The following is a 12,235-nucleotide window of genomic DNA, read 5'->3' on the forward strand; positions in this document are numbered from 1 at the left end:
AATGGAGAGATCCAGATGGGGAGAGGTATTAGCAGGGATGAATATCATTTCAGTTTTACCTGGGTTGAGCTTTAGATGGTGGTTGTCCATCCAGCTCTGGATGTCCCTCAGGCAAGCAGAGATACGGGCTGAAACCTGCGTATCAGACGGCGGGAACGAGACGAAGAGTTGGGTATCGTCCGCATAGCAGTGGTAGGAGCAGTGATGTGCAGTGATCACAGGGCCAAGGGAGCGAGTGTAGAGAGAAAAAAGAAGTGGGCCAAGGACTGAGCCCTGGGGAACTCCTGTGGCGAGGGGCCGAGGTGTCGATACCGAACCAGCCCAGGCAACCTGGAAGGAGCGACCAGAGAGGTAGGACTCAATCCAGTCCAGGGCTGTGCCACAGATGCCCGTTGCTGACAGGGCAGACAGGAGGATGGAGTGATCCACAGTGTCGAAGGCAGCAGAGAGATCTAGAAGAATGAGGACAGAGGAGAGGGAGGCTGCTCGTGCGGCATGAAGTGACTCACTGACGGAGAGGAGCGCGGTCTCTGTCGAGTGGCCCGATCTGAAGCCAGACTGATGGGGGTCTAGCAGGTTGTTGTTAGAAAAGAAGGAAGAAAGTTGAGTAGAAGCGGCTCGTTCTATAGTTTTAGAAAGGAAAGGAAGAAGAGATACCGGGCGGTAGTTCTGGATGATGGAGGGATCCAGGGTAGGCTTTTTTAGCAGCGGAGTGATGTGAGCCCTCTTGGAGGATGCCGGAAAACAGCCGGAAGACAGGGAGGAGTTGACAAGGGAGGTGACAAATGGGAGAATGTCAGGTGTGATAGTTTGGAGAAGAGAAGAGGGGATAGGGTCAAGGGCACAGGTTGTAGGGCGGTGGCAGAGCAGGAGTTGAGAAACATCAGAGTCTGTAAGGGGGGAGAAAGTGGAAAAGGAAGGGATGGGCCTAGAGGGGGGGAAGGGCACAGTGAGGGGGGCGGTGGTTGTAAAGGATCTGCGGATGACTGCGACCTTCTCATCGAAGAAATCAGCAAAGTCATCAGCAGCGAAGGAGGACTGAGGAGGAGGAGGCGGTGCGTTGAGGAGAGAGGAGAAAATGGAGAAAAGTTTCCGGGGGTTAGAAGCAGAGTTCTGAATAAATAGTATTTTACAAAGCGTTACATAAAAGATACATGTTTCACTTTAATGATATTGAACAATAACTCTAATATGACTATGTACAAATTAAACTATTATTTTTTTATAGTTAGTCATCCCTGTCAGACTCTGATTCTTCCCAGTCCGTGTGAAGAGACTCTGCTAAGCTCCTCTCGGAAGCAGGGAACTGATGAATTTGAACGTAAACGTAAACACATTGGCTATTGGTGAGCTGTAACTTCAGTTTAAGATAACATGAAGTAGTTGGTGTGATATGTAGCCTATGGTAGAAGTGATATATTTTAACCATTATTCTTTAAGATATGTTTTAGTTTCTTATAATTCTTACAATATAAACACTTGGCGGTGAAGAAGCTCAGCCAAAAACTCGGTCCGGCTACCTCGAGTGACCAGCAGAGGTCACCCGCTAGCTATACCCACTGCTTGACCGGAGGGTGCGAGGTGTGCTGAAATTCGTAAATTACATTACATCACATTATTGGCATTTGGTATATGTCCCGAAAGGAACAGTATTCGTCATGCACATGTGACGCACAGACATCATCACCAGAATAAGCTGCTAGCTCGTTTATATATTGTATTGAATCTCAGGCGAAGAAATACTTGGGGTTAAGGGCTTGATATTTTGATGCCATTTCCCTCACATCAGCAAATCTCATCTTCGTCTGTGTTATAAATGCGTCAAGAATCTGGAAGTATGTCTGTACTTTGAAACGGGCCTGAGGATTTAAGCTTGGCTCATCAGTTGACTCATCAAACCCTCTCCTTTTTTCCTTACTCGAACATTGGCATATTCTGTATTTGGCCTGCAGTAGCTCGAGCGCCAGCTACAGTTAAAGTAATTGAGGTTTTTTACGCCACTCTCACAATAAGGGGTGAGAGAACCCGACTAAAACAATCATCGATGAGCCCCGCACAAGTGCTATTCAATCAAATGAATCAGATTAATCAGATGGACGCTGATATTCTTTGAAAATTACAAATCTCTGTTTATTTATACAATTCATGAATAATAATAAAAACACATTGGTTGGACTGGGCAATGGCTCATAGGAGCTGAGAGGTGGACACTTGTTACAATGAATACAGAATTGGGTCAGCACAGTTACGAATGACAAAGCAGAAACACTATGCAGAGCAGTCTGCACTCTCAAAGATCACACTGTGTAAATTTCAGGGAGAGGTAGTGAATGAATAGTAAAGTAACAATAAATAGGCAAACAAACAAAATACACCATCAACCAATTAAATCAGTGTTACACTGCAAATTGTAGTGATATCACACAGGTAGATAGTCTGCCAAAATCAGCTATTGCACTCTGCCCAAGGGACCAGCCCAAAGTATGTTTGTATGAATTGAAAAGACACTTACAATAAAAACACAGCGACAAATCAGAGTTTATAAACCATTCAGGAGGCCCACGATTCAGATTACCTGCTCCCCTCTTTCATAATGCGCCAACCCCTTGTTGGGGCCAACGTAAGAACTTTTTGAAACAGGGAAACGCCTTTGTCTATGCCATTGATGACGCAATCAACTCTTACTCTTACTGTAATTTTAATGGAAATTTAGCCAATACAGTAACAGCCGGAAATACGCAACTGCTGGACCTCACAAAAGCCTCAGGCGCGAATTTAACAGCCTCTTTCTAACCTACGGCTATCCCATGCTGTTCGTTCCAAAAGAGACTCCCACCTAATTAATTTTAAGAACACTCCCTTTGTGTCTGAACCCTTGATCACGGTTCTATTCATTGGGCCTGCTAGTTCTGAAATTATACACATCCGAATACTTGCAAGGACCCGATATTTTATCGGAGATCGCACATACATTGTGCGGTTTTAATCAACTTTGGAGCCAGAAGACGACCGACCGGCCTCTCTTCCAACTCCACCCACGCGTGAGTCGACGACGCCTTCCCCTGGTCAGGCCAGAGACGGATTTCCCTGGTCCCGCCAGAGACGCCCTTCCCCCGGGACAACGGTACCTGGGCAGCGTTCATTCCCTGGAGCATCACAGATTCTCCAAGCAAGAAACTTTGCTTGCTGACGACGGTCAGCTATTTGAGACTGGTCGAATATCATCGGATATTCGCCACCAAGTAAGGCTGCGCATCTGGGCATTAGTCTTGTTCATGTTATAATACGTTGTATCTTTAGATTAATTGTTTGTGTAACTTTGTTTAAATTGTTTTTCTTGTTTACAACTGACACATTATCATCCATTACATTGTACTCTCTCTCTCTCTTCCGTACAAATAACCCTCCGGGCTTATAGTCAGTGGACTGTTAAATTAGGTGAACTAAGTTTCTAAATTAATTTAATCAAGCACCGCAAACTCGCAGAAACGCTTCCCAAAGCGTAAGTACTCTTGTTGCGGTGATTTCATTAATTTGTCTCTTGCCCACCCAAATTTCAACTAGGTGTACGCGCCATTACGCGCTATAACCATAGTCCACCATTATAAGGCCCAAGCTATATTCTCCACCAATTCTTTCCCCCATCCTCTTCGCCCGCTACGTGTACTCACTTGCACGTGCTCCTTCTCTCTTCCTTTGTCTCCTTCCCTCGCTTTCTCGACGCGGGCATACGTGTACGCACATTCCTTTGTCCTCCATCTTTCTTCCCACTTCAATACGTTACTTTTCCGTCACGCCCTTTTTATTTAGCTGTGTTTGTGATTAGAATTCGTGTTCAATAAATACTCTTTATTGTAACCGGTTGTCCGTCTCAATGTTTTTGAATCAAGCCAACTAGCTATTTAAGAACGATATTTTAGGCTACTTATAAATATCGAACTCATATAAGTTGTTGTTGAATTCATAGTATTAATTCAACTGCATGACTGTTGAATGATTTATTCAATAATTACTATTGAGTCCGTTATTAATAACGTAGCTGAATTGAAATAATTAAATGAGACTGATTTAAAATACGATATTACCCTTCGGAACCTACACCCTGGTGGACCCGCAGCTATTACACGCTCCTGAATAGACATGTTAAGCGGTGATAAGGCACGTTACTAAACCAGAGGATAATAAAATACTCAAATTATAAATCGGGGGAAAACGGTGACTGAAGGCGCGCCACCTCTTACATAGTCAGGAGGAGGAGAACACACAACACACCGAAAGAATAGAATACCAAACGCAACCTGCATCAAAAACGTAAACATACTCATTTTAAGAGAAAATAAACAAGAGATCAGAACCTCATTTTTGACACACAAACCAAAACCACATGGCAAGCTTATGTTCACCTAGAATGGGACGGAACAAACCGCTTACCCCATTTCACCTGTTACATGTATTTCGTGCTGCCATCTTTGACAGGTCTGTTGCTAATTTATCCATGTTAAGGAACTCCTCATCTGACCATATTTGTCACGTTTCAGGTCTGTCTTGCCTTGTTTTATGTTTAATCATTTTGTCTCAGTCACGTATTGTCTTATCATGTATTATGTTAGTCTAGGTTCGTCATGTTGTTTAGTTTATTTCTTGTTACGATTAATTGTCTTGTCATGTCTAGTTATGTTTTCATTACGATTATTTTACCTTGTTATGTTTAGTGGTTATCGTCTTAGTTCGTTTAGTGTTATGTTTTGATTTATGTATATTGTTACGCAAACTGGTCGTTGTTTAAACATACACTTTTACATCTCTTTCCGCAAAACCTTGCATTCCGGCTTTCTCTCTCTCCCTTTCTGTCACTCACACCCTAATTGTTTCGATTGTCTATTTACTAAAATCTACTAACGCTAGATCAGGATTGGGTAATACTAACATACTAATCATGTGTTCATGTTACCTTACGTTTCTCGTGCATGTCATTTACTAATTTACTAATGCTAGGGCAGGATAGATTTATTACTAACGATTACTAATTACCTTGTTAAACTTGTCATCCATCGCACCTGTTGTCCATTCCCTTGCTGCTCTCTAACTAATTGTCTACACCCGCATTTATCGCCCAGTCGCACTTCTGTTGCGAAATTGTCTGTCTCTTGTCCGTCAAAGCAACTCTTGAGCATTAACTACCATTGATTTCACGTTAAGATCCAAGCCTGTTTTTCGACCACCGTTTATTGATTTCTGTTTCGTTGACCATTGCTTGTTTTTGACTACGCCCCCGCCTACTGCTATTGTACCTTTGCCTCGCTGCTTTGTTTATGGTTTCGACTTCCGCATCGCCCTCGACTACGACCCTGCCTGCTGCCCGCCTGTACTTCTGCCCCGCTGACAGCTCTCCTGCTACCGGACCTCCCTGCACGTCTACCGACTACGAGTTTGCCTCTTCCCTCGGCACCGTGTCTTCGGATTATTTATTGTTTTATTGGCTGGATCTACGTGTATGGACTTTGCTTGTTTTGACTACGCTCCTGAGATTCGTCCCGAATAAAGCCCTGACGGGACTTCATATTACTACTGTTTCTGAGTCGTGCATTTTGGGTCCAACCCCCACGCACCCGTCTCAGTATTATTTTAAAGCGATTTTTCACAGTTGTCTACAAGTTCAAGAGCTGTGTGTAGATCTATCGACTCCTTTTGAAGATAGTAAGACAGAGCAAAGGTTTTATGGAGAGATTTGGAGATGTGAGGGAAATGCCTTCGCTGTTTATTTAGTCAACGGATGGTGCAGTGGAGGCGGCACGGATGGTGCAGTGGGTAGCACTGCCGCCTCACAGCAAGGAGGTCCTGGGTTCGAATCCCCGTCGGCCGGGGCCTCTCTGTGCGGAGTTTGCATGTTCTCCCCGTGTCTGCGTGGGTTTCCTCCGGGTACTCCGGTTTCCTCCCACAGTCCAAAGACATGCACGTTAGGCTGATTGGAGAGTCTAAATTGCCCGTAGGTATGAGTGTGTGAGTGAATGGTGTGTGTGCCCTGCGATGGACTGGCGACCTGTCCAGGGTGTATTCCTGCCTTTCGCCCAATGTATGCTGGGATAGGCTCCAGCCCCCCTGCGACCCTGATCAGGATAAGCGGGTTCAGATAATGGATGGATGGATGGATGGTGCAGTGGGTAGCACTGCTGCCTCACAGCAAGGAGGTCCTGGGTTTGAATCCTGGTGGGCCAGGGCCTCTCTGTGTGGAGTTTCATGTTCTCCCTGTGTGAACCTGGGTTTCCTCTGGGTACTCCGGTTTCCTCCCACAGTCCAAAGACATGCAGGTTAGGCTGATTGGAGAGTCTAAATTGCCCGTAGGTATGAGTGTGTGAGTGAACGGTGTGTGTGCCCTGCGATGGACTGGCGACCTGTCCAGGGTGTATTCCTGCCTTTCGCCCAATGTATGCTGGGATAGGCTCCAGCCCCCCAGTGACCCTGTTCAGGATGAGCAGGTTAAGATAATGGATGGATATATATCACTATATTTCAGACACAGCATACCTATGTGTAGGACTGAGACGGCTGTTTGTGGTAATTTCAGTGAAATTATAAAGTTAAGTTGAGCGCTTGCTAGCCAATTTAATTTAGGTTTGCTGATCATGTTTTATTCATTTTGATTTTCAATGCAAGTGCTGTTGGCTCTTCAAGCCATCTCATCTCATGCTTGTGACCGTGATTCCGAGGCGCCCGGGGTGCTGTTGTATGCGGCGATCTGCTGACCCTGCCAAATCCCTCCCTCTGGAGCAGCGAGCCAATTATGCAGCTCCACATGAGCCGTCCAAACCGAGAATCAAACCCCGGTCCCCGGTGTGCAACTGCAGCGAACTGCAACCACACGTGGCGCCACCACGGCCCCTAAATCATGAAGATTATTAAACGTGTTTTCACTTTGTCATTATGGCATGTTGAGTGTTGAAAAACAAATCTATAAAAACTGAAGGGGTGAGAGCTTTCAGTATCTAGTCTTGATTCTTGCCTTTTGAGTGCCATGGATTCTGTTATTGGCTTTTTTTCTGTTAGGACCAGAATTGTGCCAATTGAAGTGAAGAAAGCCATTAAAAACATTGTTAAGGTCAGAGAAAAAAACAAAAAACAGTCAAAGACATCGGTGATGCAATAGGCCTACCGAAAAAAACCAGTTTGGAACATCAAACAGTTACAGTATCAGCAGGTAGCTGGATGTATCTGATATATTTTATCATTATGAGACAGAGCAGTCACCTGTTAGCAGAGGTGGGTAGTAACATGCAACATTTTCTCCGTTACATTTAGTAAAGTACGTTCTTACAGTGCAGCCAGAAAGTATTCACAGCGCTTCACTTTTCCCACATTTTGTTATATTACAGCCTTATTCCAAAATGGAATGAATTCCGTTTTTTTCCCTCAAAATTCTACAAACAACACCCCATAATGAAAACATGAAAGAAGTTTTTTTAAAATTTTTGCAAATTTGTTAAAAATAAAAAAATAATAAATCACAGGAACATAAGTATTCACAGCCTTTGCTCAATACTTTGTTGATGCACTTTTGGCAGCAATTACAGCCTCAAGTCTTTTTGAATATGATGCCACAAGCTTGGCACACCTATCTTTGCGCAGTTTCGCCCATTCCTCTTTGCAACACCACTCAAGCTCCATCAGCTTGGATGGGGAGCGTCGGTGCACAGCCATTTTCAGATCTCTCATGAAAGAAGTTCTTTTTTTAATTTTTGCAAATTTATTAAAAATAAAAAACTAAGAAATCACATGTACATAAGTATTCACAGCCTTTGCCATGAAGCTCAAAATTGAGCTCAGGTGCATCCTGTCTCCACTGATCAACCTTCAGATGTCCACCTGTGGTAAATTCAGTTGATTGGACATGATTTGGAAAGGCACACACCTGTCTATAAAAGGTCCCACAGTTGACAGTGCATGTCATGGCACAAACCAAGCATGAAGTCAAAGGAATTGTCTGTAGACCGCCGAGACAGGATTGTCTCGAGGCACAAATCTGGGGAAGGGTACAGAAACATTTCTGCTGCTTTGAAGGTCCCAAAGAGCACAGTGGCCTCCATCATCTGTAAATGGAAGAAGTTCGGAACCACCAGGACTCTTCCTATAGCTGGCCGCCCGTCTAAACGGAGCAATCGGGGGAGAAGGGCCTTAGTCAGGGTGGTGACCAAGAACCCAATGGTCACTCTGTCAGAGCTCCAGCATTCTTCTGTGGATAAATTTGCAAAAAAAAAAAAAAAAAAACTTCTTTCATGTTGTCATTATGGGGTGTTGTGTGTAGAATTTTGAGGAAAAAAATGAATTTATTCCATTTTGGAAAAAGGCTGTAACATAACAAAATGTAGGAAAAGTGAAGCGTTGTGAATACTTTCCGGCTGCACTGTAAATAAATTGAACCTGTAGAGTTGTTTTAAATGAGGATACTTTTTACTCTTACTTGAGTATATTTGTGAAGGACATTTCTTTACTTTTACTCCGTTATATTCAGATTCATTTCTCTCAAGACATTTTTTTACTCATTTTGATTTTCAATGCAAGTTTTGTTGGGTTGATTCTCAGAGTTTGCCAGGTGTCTGGGTAAAAGTCTGAAAGTTCTGCCACGCCTCACAACTAAAGACATGCAAAGACACGTACACAAAAGGAATCACTTGTACTTGGGTACAGCTACAGCACAAAATTAAAACAGGGGTGCCAAGAATTGTGAAACCAGTTTTTGGGGGATTTTTCTTTAAAAAAAAAAATGTATTCTTCATTTTTATTTTCTACAGTATTATATTGTGCATGTTTATGTAGGGAGCCCACAGGATATGAGCATGTCGTGTGTATGTCAGTCTGCCTTTAGCTGTGTTAGCTTGCAATGCTGTGGGACATTTGTCACAGAAAACCAAAAGGAAAAAAGCAAGCTCTCTGGCCACTGTGACAGATGTGTGTTATATTTTACATCTTACTATTAACTGTGCCAAATGTCCCACAGCATTGCAAACTAACTCACTGTCCACTCTGAAAGATGTTATCTTTTACATCGTACTTAACCTTTTTATTCTATAATGTATTTATTCTTCTTTACAGACTGAACAGCTGTGGCCTAAGTGAGAAGTCATGTGAAATATTGGCCTCAGCTCTCCAGTTATCAAAGTCACCCCTGAGAGATCTGGACCTCAGCTACAATAACCTGGGAGACGCAGGAGTGAAGCTGCTCTGTGCTGGACTGATGAGTCCAAACTGTAAACTACAGAGACTGGGGTGAGTAGTGCGGTGGTCTGTGTGACCTTAACTAAATAGAATTAGTTATTATGGCTCTATGCAGTGAAATGATGAAAAGCTCTTTCTCTCTCAGTTTACTACTCTGTCCATCATCATTCTTTCTTTGTCCACATTTGTCTCATCCCTCTCTTCTTACTCCTCTATCACAGCAAAGAAAAGCAGGATAAAACCTGATGAGTCTTAGGGTTGGCAGGTGTGTGTTTCCTGACCAGAATGTAAGGTTTCAGTGGAGTCTGTAGTATTAGGGCACAGGTGATGACTGGATGCTGGATGTCTGATTGATGTGGTAAAAGACTGACCACCTGCATAGTAAAATGTTTCAGGTCTGTCACACATTACAGTCTTCATCCATCTCCACTATTCACTACCTGCTATGAACTGTTATCAAATCCTTAATTTTACCCCACTCTCTGATGAAGGGGAGCTGTACTCCTCACAATACAGTACACCTCATTCCCACCTACAGAACAGGACTGTTCTGCTGACTGTGGCTATATTCTTCCTTGAATGAAATGATCAGAACACACTCCGCTGCTTTGTGAAGGCAGGAAATCTTTGTGGTTTATTCTGGCTAGCCATAAGTTCCTCCTGACTTGGCTTTAATTCCTCATATTCTCTACCAGTTGCCAATGGTAAAAAGACTCAGTGTTATATGTTATAGTGTGATATTATATCAGGCAAATATTGCACTCCCAACGGAGTTCACAACCCTGTCTGTAAGTTCTGAACAGCAGCATATTTACAGATTTAACGTCAATCAAGTCTGTCTTACAGAAGCCAAAGGGAAGAGGGATAAAAACATGAAGAATTCTTATTTTAACCGATGCATTTTTTAAAAATGACACGCGATCGACCAGCATGCCTGGACATAAACTACATGGATTGAACTTGCCTAGACTGCTGTAACTGTGAGGTTACACTGCACCATGTCAATGTACATGTAAACCTTTAATTTGGCAATCATCTAACTTAGAATGTTGACATCTAACTACTGAGATGGCCCAAAATAAAGTTGAAAATGCAATTACATTTTTCTGTACAGTTTTTATAAAAAGAAAAAGATAGGAACAATGTTGGTTACACAGTTAACCTTTTAGAAAGTGGGATGGTATCAGTTTACAAAAACTGATTATTTGTCACTTCCCTACCTCGTGTAGTGTTTTTACAGTGATATGAGTGCAGTCGATCACACTGATTACATCTGGGGAAGGGTACAGAAACATTTCTGCTGCTTTGAAGGTCCCAATGAGCACAGTGGCCTCCATCATCCGTGAATGGAAGAAGTTCTGAACCACCAGGACTCTTCCTAGAGCTGGCCGCCTGTCTAAACGGAGCAATCGGTGGAGAAGGGCCTTAGTCAGGGAGGTGACCAAGAACCCGATGGTCACTCTGTCAGAGCTCCAGCGTTCCTCTGTGGAGAGAGGAGAACCTTCCAGAAGGACAACCATCTCTGCAGCAATCCACCAATCAGGCCTGTATGGTAGAGTGGCCAGACGGAAGCCACTCCTTAGTAAAAGGCACATGGCAGCCTGCCTGGAGTTTGCCAAAAGGCACCTGAAGGACTCTCAGACCATGAGAAACAAAATTCTCTGCTCTGATGACACAAAGATTGAACTCTTTGGCATGAATGCCAGGCGTCATGTTTGGAGGAAACCAGGCACCGCTCATCACCTGGTCAATACCATCCCTACAGTGAAGAATGGTGGTGGCAGCATCATGCTGTGGGGATGTTTTTCAGCGGCAGGAACTGGGAGACTAGTCAGGATTGAGGGAAAGATGAATGCAGCAATGTACAGAGACATCCTGGATGAAAACCTGCTCCAGAGCGCTCTTGACCTCAGACTGGGGCGACGGTTCATCTTTCAGCAGGACAACGACCCTAAGCACACAACCAAGATATCAAAGGAGTGGCTTCAGGACAACTCTGTGAATGTCCTTGAGTGGCCCAGCCAGAGCCCAGACTTGAATCCGATTGAACATCTCTGGAGAGATCTGAAAATGGCTGTGCACCGACGCTCCCCATCCAACCTGATGGAGCTTGAGAGGTGCTGCAAAGAGGAATGGGCGAAACTGCCCAAAGATAGGTGTGCCAAACTTGTGGCATCATATTCAAAAAGACTTGAGGCTGTAATTGCTGCCAAAGGTGCATCAACAAAGTATTGAGCAAAGGCTGTGAATACTTATGTTCCTGTGATTTATTAGTTTTTTTATTTTGAATAAATTTGCAAAAAAAAAAAAAAAAAACTTCTTTCATGTTGTCATTATGGGGTGTTGTGTGTCAAATTTTGAGGGAAAAAATGAATCTATTCCATTTTGGAAAAAGGCTGTAACATAACAAAATGTGGGAAAAGTGAAGCACTGTGAATACTTTCCGGATGCACTGTAAATAAATTGAACCTGTAGAGTCATTTTAAGGAGGATACTTTTTACTCTTACTTGAGTATATTTGTGAAGGACATTTCTTTACTTTTACTCCGTTATATTCAGATTCATTTCTCTCAAGACATTTTTTTACTCATTTTGATTTTCAATGCAAGATTTGTTGGGTTGATTCTCAGTTTGCCAGGTGTCTGGGTAAACGTCTGAAAGTTCTGCCACGCCTCACAACTAAAGACACGCAAAGACACGTACACAAAAGGAATCACTTGTACTTGGGTACAGCTACAGCACAAAATTAAACCAGGGGTGCCAAGAATTGTGAAACCAGTTTTTGGGGGATTTTTCTTTAAAAAAAAAAAAATTATTCTTCATTTTTATTTTCTACAGTATTGCAATGCTGTGGGACGTTTGTCACAGAAAACCAAAAGGAAAAAAGCGAACTCTCTGGCCACTGTGACAGATGTTTGTTATATTTTACATCTTACCATTAACTGTGCCAAATGTCCCACAGCATTGCAAACTAACTCACTGTCCACTCTGAAAGATGTTATCTTTTACATCGTACCTAACCTTT

At 43.1% G+C, this 12,235-nt stretch overlaps 1 protein-coding gene across 1 annotated transcript in view; it reads left to right on the forward strand.

The window, feature by feature from the left end:
- The window catches only part of LOC133140496 (NACHT, LRR and PYD domains-containing protein 3-like), a 64,705-nt gene that overhangs the window by 12,261 nt on the left and 40,209 nt on the right, over positions 1-12,235 (forward strand). The window contains exon 6 of the mRNA XM_061260494.1: positions 9,088-9,261. Coding sequence (XP_061116478.1) covers positions 9,088-9,261 — 174 coding nt within the window. The remainder of the gene's footprint in view (positions 1-9,087; positions 9,262-12,235) is intronic.

The sequence above is a fragment of the Conger conger genome, chromosome 11, assembly GCF_963514075.1.
Source record: "Conger conger chromosome 11, fConCon1.1, whole genome shotgun sequence".
Classification (NCBI taxonomy): Eukaryota; Metazoa; Chordata; class Actinopteri; order Anguilliformes; family Congridae; genus Conger; species Conger conger.